We start from the raw sequence: 24,730 nt of genomic DNA, 5'->3' as shown, positions 1-24,730 counted from the left end.
AGTTACTTGAGTAAGAGTAAAAAAGTACCGGATAAAAAAACTACTCAAGTAGTTAGTTACTAGTTACTTTGGATCATATACTGAATATAGTCTATTTTTATCTATAGATATTTAGATTAAATTTATATATACATATACTGTGTGTATATATATACATATACTGTGTGTGTATATATATACATATACTGTGTGTATATATATACATATACTGTGTATATATATATATATATATATATATATATATATATATATATATATATATATATATATATATATATATATATATATATATATATATATATATATATATATACACACACACATATTCTATTAATAAAAGAATCCTGAACAAAATCACAGGTTCCAAAAATATTAAGCAGCAAATCTGTTCCCTGTTGAAAAAACAGCATATGCTGGTAAGATATGTTTTGAAGCATGGGATGCTGGTTTGAGCTGATTTAAGCTGGTCCTTTGCTGGTTTATGCTGGTCCGACCAGCTAAAACATACCTAATCAGTATATCCTGGTTTTTCAACAACACTGGTAATAAATCAATATATTTGAATGATTTCTGAAGGATCATACAACTCTAAAAACTGGAGTAACAGCTGATAAAAATTCTGTTTTGCATCACTGAATTAAATTAAATTATAGTTTAAAGTATATTAATTATGTATTATAAATATATATATATGTATATAACCTCTGACACGGAGAAGAGTGAAAACTCCTCACATGACCGCTACAGAACATCTGAACATCACGAAACAAATGCACATTGACGGATCTTCTTCCGTCTGTTCTGCAAAATGTAAACAAATGTAGCCTTTATTTCTGCAAGCGTAAATATTGTGAAAATATCAATATTAATTGTGTCTAGGCAAAGGCATTCCTCCTGGAACTAACGTGGGTTTGGTGGGTGTTTATTTCATACTCTGTGACCGCTTATTTAATGAATAAATTATACATTGTATTTAATGTGTAAGGTACATGTACAACAAACTGTAATGTCATAGTGGTGTCGTGTATTGTAATCGAATCTATACCTGTGGAACCGGCAACACACGCGGTGTTCGTCTAATAAAGATCTTCATAGCTAGCAAACCATAGCCTTTGCTTTCAACTGACTGTTGATCCAGAGCCACGTCTTCAGCGCTCTTGATGTTACAACTCTGAGTGAGAACCGCTTCAGACGACTTAGCGCGTGCGGCAGGCAACTGAACGAATCATTCAAACTGATTCACGAACCGATTCACTTGGTTTGCCAACTGGTCTGATCAAGCCTTCGAACAGAATTGACGCAAAAGAATGAATCATTCGTGAACGGGCATCGCTCATTGCCCAGAAAAAAAAGTAGACGGTGCGTTTGGAATAAATTGAAGGATTTTTAACTATATCGCATTAAGATAAAGTAACGAGAGGAGCGTCGCCCACAGTAACGAAGTAAAAGTACCGTTTTTTCACTAAAAATGTACTTGAGTAAGAGTAAAAGTACCTATTTTTAAATATACTCTAAAAGTATTAGTTACCCAAAAAATTTACTCAAGTAAATGTAACGAAGTAAATGTAACTCGTTACTACCCACCTCTGCATGTGTGATCAGTGAGGTGTCTGCAGTGTGAGGTCAGCGAGTTTGGGACATGTTATCTGGTTGCTGGTTCGCTATAGAGAGACCAGGGGCCCCTGTGCCATGAATGAGAGAGGTTCCATTTATGCAGACCGGGAAGCGAAGGCAGTGCTTACTTGCTAATGAGACAAGCAGCAGGAACACCTACTTATTACCACACATTTCCACTCAACTCTTTATTGAGCAATTACACTCAAGTACCAGCTTTGTGAGAGCCGAATTCTAATCAGTAATTAAAGTTATTTGAAAGGACCATGAGAGGTATAATTGGTAATCAGGAACATGAATGTTGTTAAGGGTTGAGTTAAAAAAAAAAAAGAAAGAAAAAAAAAAAAAAAGGAAAGGAAAAAGGAAAACAAGCTCTCGATGAAGCCAGTGGAGCATAAGAGCTGAGATGAAATACACCTCCTGTAACGGGACGATTATGTGTGCATTTCTCAGATGTGACCCGTAAAAAAGGGTTTTATTCCAATCCAATCATGTGCTTATGCAGATGTATTGTGTTTGCATACACAGTAAACGCTCGTTTCTTAACACACCACAGTTTTATTCTCTGCACTGAAAAGAGTGGCGATTGACAAAGAAGTCAAGATTATTCTATAAACTTGTGTCCAGCTATTGACTCAATTGTATGGTATCTAACATTAAACTCATAAAGCAGAGTACTTTTAAGATCAAATACCAGAATATATGCAATATTAATGAGATTTTTCCCAAATACTCTATGATTATCCACTTGCGAGTTACTCCTGTCTTAAAATAGGCAGCTACAGTATACATCTTCATGTAATATCTTGTTAACATAAAGGAAATGTATGTTCACAATATATACTATACAAAATATATAGTATTAATATAAAAATGATTAAGATTAATATTATAAATGGCACTGTATAATGTCATTGTACTAAATCCAAAGAAAATTATTTTAAAAATATATTGGAAAATATTTACTTTAAGTTAGCATTATATCTTTTTCAATATATAAAGCTTAAGAGAAACCTATTCGATTCAATTCAAATCTATTGCTACAGTTATTTTCACAATAAATATAGAGAAAATTGCCTTACAAGCCCCAATGAGCAAGATAAGGGTGAAAAAGGCAAGGAAATATTTTGCAGAAAGATAACTTTCTTTCTTTTTTTTCATTTTAATTTTGTAAAGGATTTTATTTTGATCAAAGTTCCGAGGCCTGAAAAGTTTGAGAACTAGAACTGTAATTTAATAACTATAATCCAAACAGTAGAATGATGACTATAATCTTGTCATTCCGCATATTCAACAGGTTTCTTTGTATTCATTTAAATGCACAGAAGTTATTTGAGGCTGAAAGTGGACAAGAGGAACTTAATTTTGCAATATACAAATCTCTGTTGAACTCTGTGCAACCTCTGTCCATCTGGCATTGATACTGGCACAGTAGCAACTGATAAATATATCGTTTCAAAAGAGCATCTATTCGCATACTGTTTATGAGATGAAAATCTCCACACTGACAAACTCAAGTCATAAAACCGGAAGAGCTTTCCATGGAATGTCACTTTTGTAATCTGTGCAGCACGTTGTATGTTTATTTGGTACATATTTAGATGCATTGACATTTTTGTCTGCGCTCCAAATTCCCCAATGAATTTGATTTACAGCAGAAGTTCAAGCAGAAGCATCTTTGCACCGGCATTTAAACACACCGCAGTAAACAAAATGAATGGCTGGGTGCATTTGGCAGCGAGTATCTCCAGTTTTGTCATATCACTGGCATGAAAGTCATCTGGGAAATGTTAAAAAAAGTGTGCACCATCCACTATATTAACATCTCCACTCAACAACAAAAAAAATGAACAAAAAATACACTTGTTGACGATCAACACATTTTAAACAGTTTAAAAAAGGTTGAATTTTTGCTCGTATTTACCTCCTATTTCATTGACATTATTACTGTATTATTTTATACAATTATAATCCTTCAGGGCATAAATAGTATTTAAAATAATCTAAAATAACTATAACAGAAATGTAAATATATTAATAAATACATTAATAAAGAAACTATAAATAACAACAAAAAAAATGAAGTAAAAAGGGCAACAAAAATCTATAATCCTTCACAGGCCTTGAAGAATAAAGTGTTATAATTACCATTGTGACATTTCCAACGGTTTATCTTTGTGGCGACGCTCTCTAAATGTGCTACGGCATGGAGACGTCCTAAACGCATTATTTTATCTGTAATTATCCGGCCGTATTCTCTCTAGCATCCACTGCAGCTCTGAGGTTCAGTCCTGCTCTTAATTAACTATAATATACAACAGACTGATTTATGGCTTCATTTGGCTTTGAGGTTTGAGGTTTTTGGAGATGTCCTTCTCAAAGCATAGAGGAGCCGACAATGCTGGTTTGTGGAGATCTGACAGGAATTCGAGAGGGATGGAAAAGAGAGTTTTAAAATTTGGAGACTTAAAGGGGGGATTAAACTATTGTGCGGGAGCAAAATGGAACAAGTACAACAGAGAGGTGATGCCCTCAAATCTACAATCCCAGCAGTGTGATCTTTAATAAAAAGGACATCAGAAGCGCCATGCTGAATAATTTCTGCACTACCAGTGAAAAAAGAAAAACTAGATCTTAAATGAAAACTAGCAGGGCTGTAAATGAGAATCATTTTGATTTAGAGAGCCAAATGGAAACTCATAGTGTAGCCATGCATATTTAATTCAAATGCAGGGATGGATCTGGTAAATCTGCAGGTGAACACGTTCCAAAACGATGTTCCAGTCCAGATCCATGGGGCTTCTGTACAAAGTGCAACAGACAAAATGCAGTTCTCAGTGAAAGTGGAAAGACGGGATTTGAAAAGTGAAACATCAGTCCAAAAATGCTAAAGAGATCAGTAGAGAGCAGTGCAGTCCATTGGTTGAAAACAAAAGAGGAATGCCGGCTGGATGACAACGAGGGGTTTGTCTCAAGCGGAGGGAATTTACTACGTGATGTAAGGCAGGCAGGTCACATGGCAGATAAAGAGGGGCTACTAGTTCATGTGAGGACATGTAAGTACACACAACCCAAACGTGTGCCAAATTCTGCTGGGAACATGGTCTCTGATTTGCTCGGAATTTGTATTGGGCCTTGCATGTTTGAGCAGTTGTGCAAACAACACAGTTTATGGAGGGTACATACGCTATAGCGGTACTGTACTGTAATAACATATTCTTAGTTTTAAGTCTTTGGATGTTGACTTCAAAACCACGGGCATGTATCTACATAGAATCTATTCTACAAAGTCAAAACAAAACAATTTTGAGTTATCTTAGACTTGGACCGAGTTACCTTAGTTATCTAAAACATGTTTTACAAAGACACAGTGTATTTGACTGCTGGAAATGTCATTTGTTTTGAGGGGGTAAAGTATTTATTTATTTTTTTAAATTTTCAGATGACATTTAATGAATTTATTTTGGCTTTAGTTAAACAACATAAGTATGTTTTCAATTTTAATACTAAATTTTAATTAAAAAACATAATGAAAAATAGTATTTTACACACAATATACAGGTAAATAGGTATTTATGCATTAATATACCTGTATATAGTGCAGCTGTTTTGCTGTTTGAGTTCATATAGGGATCATATTTGGAGGTTCTCCATAGAACCTTTCAGTAAATGGCTTTCAATAGGAACATTTTTTCTTAGTGTAAAGAACATTTTATCAATCTAAAAACCTTTGTTCACTATAAAGAGCCTTCTGGAAAATGGAAAGTTTCCATGGATCTTAAAAGTTTTTTAATATCTTCATGGAAACGGTGACACGAATTTGAAATTTTTAATTTTATTTTAATTAATTACTTAATTTATTTATTTATTTACTTGCATGTGAGTTTAACATGTCCTTGCTGAAACTAAGTACTACCGAAAAAGAAAAAAAATTCTTACTGACCTCAATGGCCAGTAATTTGTGTATTTTTTTAGCAATTATTATTGGTCACATTTTACTGGGCATTTATTCATTTATCTAACTGCCCTTACATTTTTGTGTGTACTAACTAAAACTCACATATCTTTCTGTTGCTGTTTAATGCAAACTGACACACATTTTTCAAAATCCTACATCTTAATTTCCTTTGGCTAATCTGTGCTTTCATTTTTCAGAATTGATTTCTGTTATGCCGATAAGCCTTCGGAAAACATAGCATAGTTTCGTATTTGCTTTTAAAATACATGCAAGTTGGAGGTTTATGGAAAAATTAGGGCAGCTTCAGTTTCATTTGTGAAAATCTTATTTGGCTCCTTACGTCCTTGCCTGGCTCAAGTGAGACACGAAACTTCAAGCAGTGGTCTGAATTAAGCTGACTAAAAGCTGTCATGTCTTTAAGATGCATGTCATATGTTCATTTTCCATCTTTAAAACCGGGTCAATCGTCAGCCTGTCACTGGAAATGATATGTCATATTACTGAGTTCAGTTCCCATTGGCGTCAGCCCCTGAGATTACTGTATTAAAGCATCTGTAAAGTTTGTGACATGTCCCTTAAGTACTGCTAAGAGGATGTGCATCTAATTCTCCTACAAAATTCAACTTATGTTTCAGTTAAAGACATTTACACAGTTTCTAGGTGGTAAGTGGCTTAAAGTGCTGTTTTTACATTGTCTACTATGCTGTCTAGCCAACGATTATCATAAGGCGGGATTATCTGTCGGTGATGAAATGAATGGAAACACTTGAAAGTGTTGGAAACACTTTGAGTAGCCGTTGAGAATATTTCCTTCAGAAGCAGAGGAAGACTTTGTGAAGTTGCTGAAACACAACTTGCAGATGAATTTTCATAATTGTATTTTCTCCTAATGTTTTTGTTCTGTTTTCATCAGATCCTGCTTGCTTGTTTCTTTATTTTTATTTCTTTCCGTCTCTCTCCCTCCACATTCGGCTGGTCATCAGCTAACCGACTACCGGCTGTTATGTCAGACTCTCCACATAAGTCTCTCAGTGGAAATCTGACAGGAAACCCACAAATGAGAATCTTAACATTCCCGTAGAAACCACAAGCATATGCTGCTTACTTTGACAAAAGGCCTTGCAGACAGCTCACATACTCAGTCTTTTATTGTTAATCCTGTCCATTCTAGCCATGCAAAGTTTTCGAATAAAATTTCTTCTATTCTTCACTGAATGTTTTCAGGACTTTACTCGTACTTTTCAGGGAAAATCCATATCACCTTTTAATAAACGGCTTGTTCCTACTTATACATTTCCGCCCTATACGTCACTATTCAAATAATGTTTTAGGTTGCATTTTTGAATTGATAAAACATTTTGGTAACACTTTAGTATAGGGACAATTCTCACTATTAACTAACTGATTAATAGCATGCACATTACTAGCTTATTGGCTATTTATTAGTACTTATGAAGCACATATTCTGCATGACCATATTCTACATCCCTAATCCTACCCAATACCTTACTAAGCAGTAATTAGGAGTAAATTGAAGCAAAAGTCGAAATCAATAGTGAGAATTGGGCCTTTACAGTACATACACTCTTAAAAATGAATGTTATTTATTGGCATTGATGGTTCCATGAAGATAAGAATGATAAGAAATCTTTCTTGATCACCAAATCATCATATTAGAATGATTTCTGACGGATCGTGTGAAATTGAAGACTAGAGTAATTGCTGGTGAAAACGCAGCTCTGTCATCACAGGAATAAATTATATTTTAAAATATCCTACAATAGAAAACAGTTATTATAAATTGGAATAATATTTCACAATATTTTTACTGTATTTTTTACCATATAAATGCAACCTTGGCGAGCAGAAGAGGTTTCTTTAAAAATAAATAAATAAATTCTTACTGACTACAAGCTTCTCACATGAAAATGTATTTTTTTTTAAATATGTCAATTTGCAGACACAAAAAGAGATATAAACTTTATTTAGCAAATCAATCAATCAGTCAATCAATAAAATGTTTCCACTTTTGGGAAACAATCAAACTGTGTTTTAAAAGCTTTGTTTCGCATGGCTGTACAACGACTTTCACACCAAGCAGGAATCTTTTCAAACCAAATGTGTGGTAGTGGACTGCACAAACACCAAATTGGTAAGTGGCTAACCCTATTTTCCTGTCTTTTAAGTAATTCAGTTAGGACCACTGGGCGATCGTCACGTCACCTAATTAATATTCATGAGCCAGGCTGATAAGGTTTATAATGAGTTGTCCCCTCTTTTCAGATCATTCCTACTCTCCTGCCAAAGACTGTTCCTTCAACCTTCTAATTAACGAGGAGGTGAACTACGGCTGTCAGGACATAAACAGCTCCCCGTCACATCCGCAGTGCCCCTCTGGTGAACTCCAGTCCCACATTACAGCAATGCAAAAGAAATGGCCATTAGATTGCAAGTTCTCTACTAAAAACGCAAACAGTGAGGCCTACTTAGTTTAGTGTCAAATTAACATGGTTATATGGAGGCATTTAATCAGAAATCTGTCTATTATTTTTATTACAATTTCCTATTAGTCCTCACTGCCAGTGCCAGCATAACACTCCCAAACTGTAAAATAATGATTTGATTACTGTGTGTAGCATATCAAAAATTAAAATAAAGGATGAGAATCTGACCCACACAAGGTGAGGGTTACTCCTGCATAACCACAAACCTCATTCTGAAATCTGAACGAGTGCCAGTATAATCAGAAAAAATAAAGAATCCAGCTGCTTGTTACACAAGATAAACAAGCAGTTTTTGCAGAGCCAAGACCTTAATAATGTTTGGTGGTGAAGGGTGTATCACAGAGATTACTTTCATTTTATTCATTTACAAAAATTGATATGCTTTATATTTACACAGTGTCGTGTTGTTCCAAACCTGTTTGACTTTCTGTCTTCTGTGAAAAGATACATTGGAGGATTTTGTCTTTTTGGAATTTTGAATTTTGGACCCCATTGACTTTCACTATAATAAAATGAAATTAATCAGAATATACTCTTCTATGTTCAGAAAAAGAAAATAAATCATACAGATTTGAAATGTGTGATATCTTCCTAAACTGTTATTTTTATTTTAACCCAAAAGACTTCAAGTCAGTGCCGATAGCCTTGTGGGTGTCCCAAGTTCGAATCCTGTCCCGCTATGGGCATCCCGAGTTTGAATCCCGGCTCCTGGACCTTTCCCGATCCCATTCCCCTCTCTCCCCCAATTGTCTTCTGGTCATTACACTGTCCTAACTAAATAAAGTCAAAATGGCAAAAAAAAAAAAAAAACCTTTAATAATAATTGTAATAAAAAACAATTCAAGCTGTATTCTTCATTATTTTAGTATCTGTATGAACTGAACTATATGTACAGTATGTGCTTTAATGTCACTAAGTGTAAACGGGGTCTATGAGTTCAGTCATATATCCAAATACACAATAAACAGAATCCAGCGAACATCAAAGCCTCATTAAATCATTTCGAATTTACTGCCCTAATCATATGTGGCATAATAAAGTACAGACGTGTACAGCTGCCACTTTACTTTCCTGTCAGCCAAACATAACGACTTATTTGGTTTTCACTATGTGCAAGCCATGGCTGACGGCCATGTGATGACAAAACTCACAGCATTGTTTGAGCTATAATAAGTCCAACTGCAAATCTTTCTCCCAGCGGCCTGCATCAGGAGAAAGACCTTTGACCTGTGTGGTGTTCAGAATTCTCTGCACTCAATGGAGAGATGAGAGAAGGGCATAAAAGGTGTAATGGATATGAAGTGATTGATGAAGGCAGCTGCATGAAACAGCAGAGATCAACACAGTCGCATTAGGATTCTTGGAGGACACTCAAGTGTTTACTTGAACCTTCCAAGAAAGTCACAGTTACAATGAAGAGTGAGACTTTTGTTTTTCTTCTGCCTGTTTTATTTTTATATAGGGCCTTTTGTTTGTTTGTTTTTCATGAGATGCTGATGATAAATGTAATAAATCCCAATTATTTATAAAATTATCATAATTAATAATTAACTAAATTATTTACATATCAATATTTGCTGAGAAAAGCCTCTAAATGAAGATAATAATAATCATTTATTATAAATTATTGTGGCAAATGAGTAAATGATTGAATAGACATCACAAAAAAAAGCTTCAGAAATCAATGTATTCATTCAGATGTGCTCTGTCTAGATGTTTTTGAACACAAGAACACATTATATGTCAATGACTCATGTTTAAATCATTCCAAGGCTAGGAAAACCCTTTATTTACAGAACTTATTTTTTCTTAAAGGGACAGATCTTTAAAAATCTTAAAGAAGATATTTTTAAAACTGTTGAAAACCAAAGAGTTGCTGCTGACTTCCATTGTGAGAATTTGCATCAGTGATTATATTCCTGAGGGGAAAAAAATCAGGTCTGAAAAAACATGAGGGTGAGCAAATGATGACAGAACTTTCATTTCTGGTTGAACTATCTCTTTAAGGGGAATGTACTTGGTCAGCAGGAACATATGTGTCTACAATCTGCATAACTTTACATCTTCAGATGCTTTGATTTTCATCACTACACTTTGATTAAATCATGTTTGGAAAAACCAACAAAATTAAAGAACTCTTCAATGGCAAAGCCCCTGGTGGCCCAAATCTGACTCCCACAACCCAGTGTGACAAGGGAGCCTTGGGGGTCTTTTGCTAGTAAGTGTAGTCCCTCATTTGCATCTAATCTAATCCGCAATTTTATATCAGATTCACAGTTTGATATAAAAAGTAAACATTAATGTAAACAGCTATAATCTCCCCTTATCCTCTGATAACAAGCGTAGATGCCAATAGTTTGCTACTATTGTCTGACCAGGCAAGTAAAAATAAATAAAAAAATATACAAATATAAGTAAAAAATACAAAAATATTTTGTGTGTATACACACACACACACACACAATATCATCACCCTTGATAAATATGATCAAAGGCTGTGAAAATTAATCTGAATTGTTAATCCTTTTGATCTTTTATTTTTTTTTTTAATCACAAAAATCTAACCTTTCATTGGATAATAAGAATTTTAAATGGGAGAAATATCATTATGAAATAAATGTTTTTCTCTAATACACGTTGGCCACAATTAACGGCACCCTTTTATTCAATACTTTTTGAAACCTCCATTTGCCAGTTTAACAGCTCTAAATTTTCTCATATAATGCCTGATGAGGTTAGAGAACACCTGACAAAAGATCAGACACCATTCCTTCATCCGGAATCACTCCAGACCCTTTAGATGCATTTTCTATAGGGTTCAGGTCAGAGGACTGGAATGGCCAGCAGAAGCTTGGTTTTGTGCTCAGTAACCCATTTTTGTGTTGTTTTTGAGGTTTGTGTTTGGATTATTGTACGGTTGGAAGATCCAAACATGGCCCATTATAAGATTTCTAACAGAGTCAATCACTTATTGATTTTTCTATCTGTTTGTATTTGATAGAATCCATGATGTCATGTGTCTAAACAAGATGTCCATGACCTCCAGCAGAAATATAGGTCCACAACATCAAAAATACAGCAGTATATTTCATTGTACACCTGGGGTACTTTTTATCCCTGTGTTCACCAAACCCATCTTTAGTGTTTGCTGCTAAAAAGCAATTTTTTTTGTTTCATCTGACCATAGAAGCCAGTCCCGTTTGAAGTTCCAGTCGTGTCTCATAACTGAATATGCTGGAGTTTGTTTTTGGATGAGCGAGAAGAATGTTTCTTGAAACCCACCCAAACAGCATGTGGTGATGTAGGTGCTGTTTGACAATATTTTTTAAGGTTTTCTGACCCCGAGACTCAACTATTTTCTGCAATTCTCCAGCTGTGGTCCTTGGAGAGTCTTTAGCCACTCAAACTCTCCTTCTCACCGTGCATTAGGATGATATACGTAGACACATGTCCTCTTCCAGGCAGTTTCATATCATTTTATGTTGATTGGAAATTCTTAATTATTGCCCTGATGGTGGAAATGGGAATTTTCACTGCTCTAGCTCTTTTCTTAAAGCCTCTTCACTAATTTGTGAAGCTCAATTATCTTTTGCTGCACATCAGAAAAATATTCTTTAGTTTCTCTCATTGTGATGGATGATTAAGGGAATTTGGGCTTTGTTTTCCCTCCTATTTATATTTATGTGAAACAGGAAGCCATGGCTGGATAATTCCATGTTCATAATCACCCTGGAGTGCTCAAAATTGTGAATATGAATGACAATATGCTCCAGAGATATTTTACTCATAAGAATTTCTAGGGGTACCAATAATTGTGTCCAATGTGTATTTGAGAAAAACATTTATTTCATAATGATATTTCCCCCCCATTTTAAATTCTTATTATCCAATGAAAGGTAGATTTTTGATTTTTGTGAATTTTTTTAATAAAAGATCAAAAGGATTAACAATGCAGATTAATTTTCACAGCCTTCTTTGATCATATTTACCAAGGGTGCCGATATTTTTGGCCATGACTGCATATATATATATATATATATATATATATATAAAAATGCCACACAGATTCAGTTGTGGCATTTAATTATTTTAAATAAATAATATAATTAAAGAATTTAACAAAATTATAGAATTCTAATATATGTCCATTTATTGGTTTTCGTTCATAAAAGCTTATCATATCGACTGAAAATTTTATACTGATGCATCCTTAATCCAAAACAATGAAAATAAACAAGGGTATAGTGACAAGCGCTGTCAAGTAAATAAACTGATTCTTGCTTTGTGTTTTATTGTTTTTCATTCAGGTAATTGTGTTTCAAAGATTTGGGACCATGTCAAAGAGCTAGAATGCACATTCAAAACAGTCCAATAATACCCTGAATAATTTTAATAGCTTTCATTCCACATTGTTTATCATGCAAATTTTATTGTATATAAAGTTTCCAAGTGACCACCCAAATATTTTGTTGTTTAATCCTCTTAAATCAAAAGAGACAATGAAGTTACAAGAGATAAAACAGCAGTAATGTGTCCGGATTACACTTCCCAAAATGAGTTTTTGGATTACAGGCCTGCTACAATCTAACCTAAAGCTCCATGTGATTTCTATATGGAGAACTCGTATTTAACTTTTATTGAAAGCACGTGAAACATTAATACTAAGCGAGAGAGAAAAGGCAAGCACACAAACACAAACCCTCCATATTTCATTAAAAACTACTATTTTAACCCAGAGGTTCTTTACATTTTCTTGGACCCTTCAACAGCATACATTATTCACTGATATGATAATACTTGCACAACACAGCTCAGAGAGCATTACATAAATTCTTTTATCATCTTATGTGTTCATCCACAAGTACCCTCTCAGCTAAACAATGTTTTCCATTTGTAAAAAGCATATGTCTCCCCCCCCCCAAATAAAACAGATAAGAGTTATTTTTGGAACAAAAGTTTGTTTTGAAGTGTGTTTGACTATTCAAAGACCAGATTATCATGATTGGGTCTTGTACAAGAGATAACGCAAAGCATTACTGCTTTCTAAACCAAATTAAGGATCCTAAAGACTGCTTAAGTTTAGCTCCTTTTATTAAACATTAAAGCAACATTTAACTAAATGAGTAATTCTTAAAGGGATAGTTCAGCCAAAAATGTTATTAAACAGAAATGTTATTTTGAGAATTTTTGTTGTTTGTTTATTTGTTTGTTTTTGTTCATATAAATGGAATTCAATGGTCACCAAAACAGATTTTTGTGCTCAACATGAAAGAGTCATACAGGTTTAGAACCACATAAGGGTGAATACATGATGGCAGATTTTTATTTTTAGTTAAATTATCACATGTTAAATAATCAATCTGCAATTGGTTCACCACACCAAAAATTGACAGCGTACACTTGGACAGCCACATGTGGTGCAATGTAATGTTGTAAAGAACAGCAGACACAGCGGGTCACAGTAAATGTCAGACTCCGAGGCATGTGCTGATCACTGGAGACCAACTTAACTTCTATATTACAGACCCATGTCACTTTGAGAGTCTTATATTATACTTATAAGAAGTATTTGATAGATTTAGTCAGACCACACTTTGTACAGTAACACATTTGAGCCAAATAATTCACGAGGAACGGCAAAGTTGTAAACTGGCTAATATGAATGGGAAAAGTAATGGACATAATTGGTGGAGATACAAATGTGTAAGATTTTCATTTGAATCCTTGCTTTTTAGAACTAAAAATATGCCTAATTTAATAGCTATTTGTCCAACCACCCAAGAATAACCTATTTGGTAGTCATGGGAAGGGGAGAAGTGAACTGACCCCGGCCAATAACATCCACCCTGTCAGGTGGTCCTAAGTGTTGCTAAAAACAGTGTCTGAAAAAAGAAAGCAGTCAGGCCTTTACTCTGCATTGCACAGATGTTATTCTTCCTTTCACAGAAATTAGACACGTGTGCGTGCTGGAGTTTGAGTTTGCAAATATTGTGTATATTTATGTGTGAGCTTGTGCAAGTGCATATCAATCTGGTTGAGTGACTAATGGTTTCCCCAAAATGTATACTGTAAAAAGATGATGAGGTCACTGTTTTCACACTAATGTTTATCAAGTAAAACTGCATTTGTTCGTTCAATTTCAATACAGAAAAATACACTAACTTTTCACTAAAAAGCAGTATGGTCTGGAAACTATGTAAAGCAGGTGTTTACACACCCTTCATTCTTTTGTTTGGGTTTGCTTTCTTGAACAACCGAGTGAACAAGTTCCTGTTTTTACTGACTCTCCACTGTGAATTAAATATGCAGGTGTTTAACTGTTGAGCTGGCTGACTTTAAACTCATATACATAACAGGCAATTTTGAGGTTTGTCACATCATAAGGTGCGATGGTCGTGTAGAAAACGAGAACAAAATACTGGCTAAAGATACTGTGTCTGCTAATATTTGCCTGTTAATAAAAAACAGGACATAAAAGGTCATGCCACTTTTTGACAGACAATAGAGCAGGGACAAGTGTATGGGGAAAAAGACCAGGACATGGCATGGTCCAGATTCAAATCTGTATTTCCCAAATGAGCACCACAGCTTAACGTGTTAGGCCACAGCTCCAACAAAACAAGGGTTATTTATTTGTTTGTAATATTTTTGGTAAGGAATTTATAATATAATATAATATAATATAATATAATATAATATAATATAATATAATATAATATAATATAATATAATATAATATAATATAATATAATATAATATAATATAATATAATATAATATAATATAATATAATATAATATAATATAATATAATATATGTAGTAGTAATGAACATTTATAACTGAATGCCTATTTTATTTATTTGATATACAATATTTATTTATTCATTTGCTTGATTAATTGATTGTTTGCTTGTAATATTTTTGGTGAGGGAATTTATAATATAAAATAATATATAGTGCCAATGAATGTTTATAACTGAATGCCTATTTTATTTATTTAATATGAAATATTTATTTATTTATTTAGCAGGCAAAGCAGGGTGACACAGGCTTGTCAGAAAAACATGACAGCAATTATGTGAGATTAATTAAATGACATTAATGCATTAACAAAGATATATAAAAATATATATTTTATTAGAATGTGGGGAAATTTCTCTATCTGTGTGTACATACTGTACATAGTGTGTGAGAGAGAGCTAGAGAGAAAGAGAGAGATTTTCTAATTATTATTAGATGTGATTAGCTGTTTCCATTAATGCATTAGTCTGCATATAACAAAACAAAAAACAAAAACAAAACAAACAAATGTATGTTTAAGTGTCTTTTTATTTTTTTATAATAGGGTTATAATATTTATAATATTTTATTTTTTTTAATAGGGTTTATTTTTGAGACTTTTTCATGACCATCTCATGCAGAAATCCAGGTAAATCCAAAGAGTTTGCATACCTTATGCAGCTGTACACACACACACACACACAGGTTTTTCCACATTTCCCATCAGATTAATTTAATGTGAACATCAGCGTTAAAAACCTCATTAGCCCTGTACAAACCCTCACTTTGACGAGACACCTTTACAATGATTCCCTATTACTGTTTGCTTTATCTCCTATGATGTTCTTTACTTAATATAAAGTACCCTTGCTCAGATAATTGACACGTTCACTTATCTCCATTAATAAAAAGTCAATTAGCTTGCCAAGGAATTGGGCTTATCCGCTGTAATAGAGGCCTAATGAACTGCCCTCGATTCAAGGCCTCAACTCACACTATCTTCCGGCACATTTTCTCACACAATAGCACATGGGCAGATACAGGACCTAAAACAGCTTTTATGTTCTGTATCTGCCTTTCAACCTTCAATTAGAAATGTTCCAGACAGAAGCTCAGAATAAGTCAAGAGGTTAGTCAGACATGAAGTCATGCCACTGAATACAACAGACAGCGGTGAACAGCGATAACAGGCAGACTTCAAATATGTGTGCCGTCTGAATACACTTTAACAGCATGTAGTCAATACTAAATGGCAAAACTGAATGAATAAATCTGTATAGTGGCATACTATTTTTTATTTTATTTTATGTTTTACCGGCAACAGTCAAAGTGTCTGAAGAAACACTTTTATTCAGGTTTAAGGCTGCATTTGCCACTTTCTGAACGAATAAATAACACAATCAACTTTGAATAGGTCCTTGAACAGAATGTAGCATACAACAATTCACTCCAAAAAAAATCAATCCAGAAAATACATACTCGGTGTCAAAAGGTGACTGGCTGGCTAACATATACTGGCTATATTGGCTAAACAATATAGCCGTCTGTTGTTCAAACTAAACAATAAGAATCTTAATACCTGACAAACAAATAAAAAAACAACAACAAAAAACTTGTTTGTCACTGTCAGTCTCATTCAGCCATGACAGGATTTCATCTGGTTTGTTTTTATGTCGCTTAACCTTGACTTCACATTGTCATAAGCAGCTGCAAGCTGGCAGTAATACACAGAAGCATAAAGGAGATATTACGCAACGCATCCACTTCCTGTGGCAAATATTGGATAATATAGGTCTGATACTGTTTTTCAAGCACCTTGTTTAGATAGAGACACCCTAAAATTGCAGAAGTGTGAACCACAATGCCCACGGGAGCCCTTCTAGCGTGACACAAGCGCATGTACAAACTCTTCCTCTGTGCTCTCTGAGCTCTGTGTAACCGTAAGATTAGAAAGTTTTCATAAAAGAGATAATTTTAATGAACTATTGCAGAATTAAAAGAATATCAGCGAAAAAAAAAAAAAAGAATGGGATAAAATGTGGTGTTCTGGAAAGAAATATTACCTACAATGTAACTCATTAATTATTGTTTCATATTATTACTAAAAACAAAAACAGATTCTGTAATTCTTAAGCTACATCAGAAGGCACAGGGAATGTTCCTCCTTGCTAAACAAAAGGTAGAAATAATGAAATGATACTTGAAAGTTAATATTTGATGTGTGTAAATATGTTTATGCTTCTAAAATGCAGTCCTTCTTACTTTTATGAATGAGTGTTTATAATATTTATAATCTTTAAAACTGACACCACAAACAATGCAAATCAGTTTACGTTTGTTAACCGTCCTGTGTGGGTCTAAATTATAAATAAATTACCCATAGTCTTTCTCCATCACTAACTGAAAAACAGGTGGTCCGCTAGGGACTTTTGTGTGTGAGAGAGAGAGAGAGAGAGAGAGAGAGAGACACTTGCACTGCGGCTGCGATTAGTTTCAATCAGCTTCCAAGTCAGTTTTTAGAAAGCATACAGAACTAAATGGAACATTTGCAATGTCAGTCTGTCAGCATTTTGTATTATTCAGTTACAATGTGTTCAAATGTATGGCTTGGTGTTTACAGCAAACCCACAAAACGACAAATATGCACATTGGTTGGTTGCATTTCTCTTTGTCGACACTAAGTTACGGTAAAACTAAAATGGGACGAAGTGAGCTCAGATAACTCTGTCTTGCTCAAAGCTGCCTGTTTGACTGGGACAGACGTGTGAGAACTCCCTCCAATAATCTCATCATCGCTTTTCATCTGAAACAAAGGCAGGTCTCTGTCGCTCGCACACCAGCAGCAGAGCAGCAGGGGTACAGCATAAAATAAGCCCTCAAGGTCTTCTATCTTTCTTATTTTCTGTGAAATGTTTAAAAATAGAATAACTTAATTAATACAATTTTCACCATAGAGATTAAGTTAAATTCACATTTCTAATCAGAAAGCTTTTTAGGGTCCAGAAAGCCCACGCTGTAACCATGGAAACCCCTATCTGACAGAGCCGCTATCAGCCAATTAATGCAAGAAAAGAGCACTTTTATTGCAGAAACAAATTCCCAATAATACTCTTTTTTTTTTTTTTTTTTTAAATTAACAAATTGCCAAAGGGCATGCCGTTAGCTAAGACTTGGTTGATGTCCAGAGAGCATAAAAATGCCTGTCTGGGTAGACACTGCAAAGAAATCACACTAACACTTTTGAGCATTTATATGATTTCACCCATATTTACGTAATGCCCAAGGGCCATGTGTCTGTAATCAGTAATCAATAACTCATGCAACTCCGCACATATGCTTGTAAATATGAGCTTCATGGCTTGTTGGGTTTATTTGTCCGCCTGGCTGCAACTTTTTAAACTTTATATAACAAACTATTTATAGAAAACATCAATGTACTCTAAGGATTTGACATTATTTTGACGAAACTTTTATATTTAATTTTTGATATCTGAAATTCTCATATTATCTTTTTAATGCATCTGTTTTTAATGCACAAAGCAGTTCCCATACCGTATGTTCCCTCAAATTGCAAAAAGAAAACTCCCAACCACGAACAAAAACACGGCAAAGAGTATCATAGTAGTAAACTGTAAAATAAGTGAAGTTTTAAGTATAAATGTCTTTATACTCTCACTTCAATATAATGCATCCTTTGGATTTCATCTTTTTTTCCCAATTATCATACGTTTGCCATAATAATATGGGCAATTCTCACAATAGTTATTTTTGCTAGAAATAATAATAAAAAAAAAGGTGAAATACAAATGATGCATTATATTGACAATTAAATGAGAGTAAAGGTTTTAAGATAATATGGATTTGAAATAAATGTTGTTCTTTTGAACTATTCATCAAAGAATCCTGAAACAACCTATCATTGTTTCAACAACAATATTAAGCAGAACAATTGTTTTCAACACTGATAATAATACAAATGTTTATTGAGAACCAAATCAGTTTATTAGAATGATTTCTGAAGGATCATGTGACACTGAAGACTGGAGTAATGATTCTGAAAATTCAGCTTTGCCATAATGGGAGCAAATAACTTTTTTTAAATGTGTTAAAACAGAACACAGTTATTTTAAACTGTAATAATTTTTAAGAATTTCTAATATTATATTTCATAACATTGTGGTTTTTACTGTATTTTTGAGCAAATAAATGCAGCCTTGGTGAGCAAGAGAGACATAAAAAAAATCATACTGGCCCCCACAATTATGAAAAGTAGCATAGTTCTGACTTTTAATTCTAATAAGTCATATTGAAAACTGTATTAACCCGGCAAGTTGAGACATTGATGATGACTGTATACTATACAACTAAACTCCACTTTGCTAATAAGCCTTAATAACCTTGTCATGACTTGTTAGAGACACTTTTCAATGTATTCCCTGTGTTTCTTTGTTGTCCTCAGGTGTAAACAGCATAAAATCAGTTCTGGCCACAAATGCTACAGTATATATTATTATGAGTAATAACACAATTATCTATACACCTCTAATGGTAATACAAATACAGCAATAATTTGGTACCATATTATGTAACTAAATAACGGTATTTTTATGTAAGGGACAATTACTAGTAATGACATTCAAACAAACTCAAGCACATACATCATAATCAGTCTCTTTTTCCAGGAATATCATTGGAGACAGTGACAATGAGAGGAACATTAAAAGCCTGAGCAGCGGGGCAAGAGAAAGATGACGGGCGAGGGAGCTGGCACAGCAGATGGACACATTCTTGGCACCTGCCACCCATCAGGGGCTTAACAGTGACACTGGGGCCATGTTGCTCTAATGGAATGTGCCACCCAAGACCTCCAGTGAATGTGAACATCACATGCTACTGAACACCTGGAAATAAGCCAACAATGAGTCCCCATACACTCAACCCTTGTGGCCCCACACATGCATGACGCAAACTTGGACCTTCTCACATATAGCACAGAGTTCTGATTAGACCATTGTGTGAGGCGATTACATATGAACAAGTGACACACGTTCATGGCACACACAATCATTGCTGAACCTCTCATGTAAATGATCACAGTTTGGGTTAATGCTGAACAAAACAAACAGTGGACTGTCCAAATCTGATTGTACAGTGGAGAAACCAGAAACCAGATGGTTTCACCAGTCTCGAGCAGATCAGTTAAATTCACACAGGTTTCCTAACCAAATAACCACAGATGTAATCCATCAAATTAACTAAAGACATGATTTAAAATAATGAATATTTTAACTTAAAAATAAAAAGAGGAATTAATTATTAGTTTATCAATGATTTAAATCATGTATTTAATTCGTTACAACACAATAATAAATGAATAAATCATATTTTAAACTGACAAAAAGTAGACAAATGTATCACTATTTAGATAATGTTAAAAATGCAAGTTAAGTGTAACAACAAAATAATAAATTAATAAGTAATTTGTAAATGTGCCTTTTAAATTTCCAAATGATTTTCTATATCCATTTCTGGATCAAATGGAAAAATAATAATAATAATAATAATTATATCACACAGCTTGCGCTATATTTCTCTTTTAAAAACTTGGTTTAATATTTACTTAAAAATAAAACTTAAAGCCATTCAAATATTTTGATTTGTGGATTAAGTTCAATTCTTTTGGAGGCAATTTATAGAAATCGATCTATATTTTGTTGTTTTGTATGCAAATTCTAACCTACTGGTATAAAAAAATTATAATTAAACTTTATGGAGTACTGCTTGTCCACAATGGGCATTTCTTAACATTAAGCCTAAAATGTGTTTTAATGTCACTATTGTATGATCTTTGAATAATATCAGTGTGCCTGAAGTATACTTGCAATAGTTACATTTTAGCACAATCAAATGCATTTCAGTATAGCTGTAGTTTGACCTCAGCACTACTTCTGCACAATTAAAGTGCATTAAGCACAAAATTAGTTGTTCCAGACTTTAAGTATATCAGGTTGGTATACCAAAAGTACAAATGCAGAGTATTTTTAAGTACATAAATATGTAAATGTATTTGTAGTATACTCAGCATGAAGTAAATGTAATACACTTTGGTATATTTATTTTTTCACTAAGGAAATCAATGTGTTTTGTGAACAAATCATTTGGACCAGTTTTGTGATCTGGATCATTTGATTTATTAAGTTAATATCCTTTGGGAGTTGAGGTATAACTACTAGTCTATATATTTTGTTGTTTTGTAGTGTCGGCAAACACATGTCAGTTATACTGAGGGATAATACACTGTCGTGAAAGTTAAAGTAGAAATATCACAAAGCCAACAGTCTGCTTTTAATGCATAAGTGTGCGTGTGTGTTTGCGTGTGTGTGTGTGTGTGTGTGTGTGTGTTTCCAGATGTCTTTTTAAAGTGCTAAGATAGACCCAGCATATAAATGGACACCAGTGGTGGACTTTCATGGTCAGATGGTCACCTGTCTTCCAAAATAAAATGTCATTGGCAAGACGACAACTTCAAAGAGCCAGACGAGACTTTTTAGTATGATGCAAGGCAGACCAAGAGCCCTTGTGTCCTGCAGTCGTGGTCCAGTAACATCCTTATTTCAAGCGAGTTTTGCATCTTGAGTTTTCAGGTAAAAGACACATTTTAGTCTGTGCAATTGAATTTGCCTCACCGTTTCTTTGAATTTTGACTCCAAGTCGTTTTCCAGTTCTGATCCTCAAGTGGAAAAACACATTTTGCAAACCCGTACATGTGCCCTGACCACGGTCATATGCAAATATGTACAAATGCTAATAATTAAAAAAGTCAAGGCTATAAGTCTTACCAGCTCCCTCGTGTGTTGCATCCTCGAGCTGTTTATAGGGGTTGAACTTGGGCTTGGGAGCCACAACAGGAGCAAACTTCTTAGGAGCCTGTTGCTGGGATACAGAAATACTAGTGGTACCCATGGGTAAGCTGGTCTCCATTCGTGCACTCACATGACCTTGCTGGTCACCATCATTATGGCCACCCCACATCTTTCTGGAGTCAAGAAATCTAAAAAACAACAACAAGACCACATTATTATATTGCACTGAGATGCACAGGTCCCATAGCACCCAGAATGCCCACAATGTGTGAGGAATTGTAGTGCTGTCTGAATTCCAGTGTTACATTCCTTCCATAAAAATCTAGTTGTTTATATGCATAACATAACATAGATATGGGTGGATGAGCCACTGTGGTTCTTTTCATCAGGGACCAAATTCCCATCCCCACAGCTCTGTGCTGTGGCGGCTTCTCCCGCACTTTGTTCTTAGCTGTGGGCTTAGCGAAGGAAACTGTGCATTTCAAACACCAGGCATGGAAGAACCAGAACAAGTTCAGAGTCCCATCAACTATGATTATTACATCAGAAAATCTGAGTGTATCTTATCATTTTATGGTAAGTTCACCCCCAAAAAAGTGCAAATTATGCCATGACAAATGAAGTCAAACTTGAGAACCAAATCGTTGTGTTTTGTAAACAAATCATTCAGACTGGTTTTGTGAACTAGATGCTACAAATTATGAAAGATCCAACTCAAGAGAAACAATTATGCACACAGTACATCAACTCTAATGAATATGCCAAGGACAGTTAAATTTCAGTTTAACTTGCATTTCAGTTTATTCCTCTTTACAAATCTGTCGCATTAGTGTGTTTTCATGTCTCGATGGAAAGATTATATATTTACAAGTTGAACGCACATGAATGCCTCCACAAAATGGTTGAAACTTAAGACTTTATTTGAGTACAAAACAAAGTTTATGCCCATTCTTTGTTTGCCATTTTATAGAAATATAGGTTGTTATGGCTATTGTCACAATGTCAGTAGTACATGTAAATTAACAATGCGTACTCTTACTCCATGTTACCTGCACTCAAGAGGACAAGATTGCAGCATTATGAACCATTTTTATGATACTGGCATGCTTGCTTTTTTTGTCATTTTGTAACATGACAGCCTTCCACTTCTATTATATTGACAAGAGATTTAAAATAATAATAATAATAATTAATAGAAGAAACAAAGTTACATGGGTTTGGTGTTTGAATGTTTGATGGGTGAACTATCCTTTTAAGAGTGTATATTTTCAAATATAAAGTCTCAGGACTTGGCATCCCGCAAAACTAAATATGGTGCTAATCATTCCTCGAGTTCTCTGGGACGTGCCAAGGTGTCAAATAAGAGGCTGTAATTGGATATAATCCTTTACTTCACATACGCCACTCACTTTTCTATAGTTAGAAGCAAATAACCACCAGTTGCTACCCATGTATCAATTTAAATGAAATCATAATACATCATGCAATGAAGAACTGGGGATTTACTAGTTGTGTCGAAGCTTAGAAAGCTGCCAGGGAACATGACAGCAGTTCAGCTTTCACTGACGTGGTGAAAGCCGTAGTAACAGCAACATTAACAACCTGATAATACTGATGACTTCTAATGCATTTATTGACAACTTCAGGAGCATGTGTGTGCTAACTGCTGTGCCACAGCTCTAGCTAACTTATTAAAATAACTTATTTACTCTTATTTGTGTTCAGCTTGTCTCTGAGACAGACATATTTACATAACCAGTGTTGTTGACCTGCTTGGGCACTTAGCTGCAGGGCCGCTGCTGTCTATTTTGACTCTAAAAATTGCACCAACTCAACAATACATACTTTTACTTCCTTACTTGGATTATTATTATTTGGATTATTACTTACAAATGTGGAAGATTATTCTAAAGCAGACTGATTCAAAGAATTATTCATAGTAAATGGGTTCTACATGGCCTGTTATGAGCTGCAAGTGAGTGGCGATAATAAATAGCCCAATAAATAAAATAATTTGCTATATTTGTTGAAAATGCAGCGGGATGTGATACAGGTGTCGGGTTGCAAATGACTGAACCTGTGCCATGCAGGGATCAAAGTAGCTCTGGTAGTTCAAAATAGTTTGATGTTAGCCTGTAATGCGAACTACCTGCAGAGTATAGCGTAATGAGATAACTAGACGGTAGAGGTTAACTGACGTGGTTCTTATGAACATGATATATAAGGTATATGGTATTTCGAGTCGTGACTGGCTGCCCCGATGGGCCTTAACAAAATCCTCACTATACTCAAAATGGATTTCCTTGAATAACCCCTCTTCTTTGAAAGAATATTTTAGAAGAAATAGACCATGAGTAGAAGAAATAGATAACAGGTCATCCTGATCGCAAGGTTAAGTCAAAAATGTCAGGGTGGTATAAAATGTCAAAAACAAAACTCACTGCTTAATAACATTCATGGCTTAATAACTGCAACACTACAGTGTGTCAAGGTCAAAAAGTCAAGGTTGACTCAGAGTTATTTTAGCTCACTGATACTAAAATTGAAACAATGACTAAAACCATAATAAAATGTTACTTGAAGTAAAATTAACATTAACTGAAATAAAATCAAACATATTACAAAAAACATTTCTCATTTTAATTTTGTTTAACTTGATGTACAAAAGTAACTAAAACTAAAAAGTAATAGAATTTATATATATGTGACCCTGGACCTTAAGTCGCTGGGGTATATTTGTAGCAATAGCCAAAAATACATTGTATGGGTCAAAATTATCCGTTTTTATTTTATGCCAAAAATCATTAGTATATTAAGTAAAGATCATGTTCCATGAAGATATTTAGTGAATGTCCTACCGTAAATATATCAAAACTTAATTTTTGTTCAGTAATATGCATAGCTAAGAACTTCATTTAGACAAGTTTAAAGGCGATTTTCTCAGTATTTAAGATTTTTTTGCACCCTCAGATTCCAGATTTTCAAATAGTTGTATCTCGGCCAAATATTGT

General features: G+C 34.3%; 1 protein-coding gene across 4 annotated transcripts in view; it reads right to left on the bottom strand.

Moving 5' to 3' along the window:
- lpp (LIM domain containing preferred translocation partner in lipoma) overlaps positions 1 to 24,730 on the bottom strand; it is a 218,761-nt gene that overhangs the window by 124,114 nt on the left and 69,917 nt on the right. For 3 of the 4 annotated variants that reach the window (XM_058777838.1, XM_058777836.1, XM_058777837.1), the window contains one exon: positions 21,696 to 21,907. In XM_058777838.1, coding sequence (XP_058633821.1) covers positions 21,696 to 21,888 — 193 coding nt within the window. In that variant the 5' untranslated portion in view covers positions 21,889 to 21,907. Of the gene's footprint in view, positions 1 to 1,045; positions 1,587 to 21,695; positions 21,908 to 24,730 lie in introns of those variants that run through there. The other variant, XM_058777839.1, reaches the window with a different exon arrangement.

The sequence above is a fragment of the Onychostoma macrolepis genome, chromosome 06 (assembly GCF_012432095.1).
Source record: "Onychostoma macrolepis isolate SWU-2019 chromosome 06, ASM1243209v1, whole genome shotgun sequence".
Lineage (NCBI taxonomy): Eukaryota > Metazoa > Chordata > Actinopteri > Cypriniformes > Cyprinidae > Onychostoma > Onychostoma macrolepis.
This window is presented reverse-complemented; position numbering and strand designations above follow the sequence as displayed.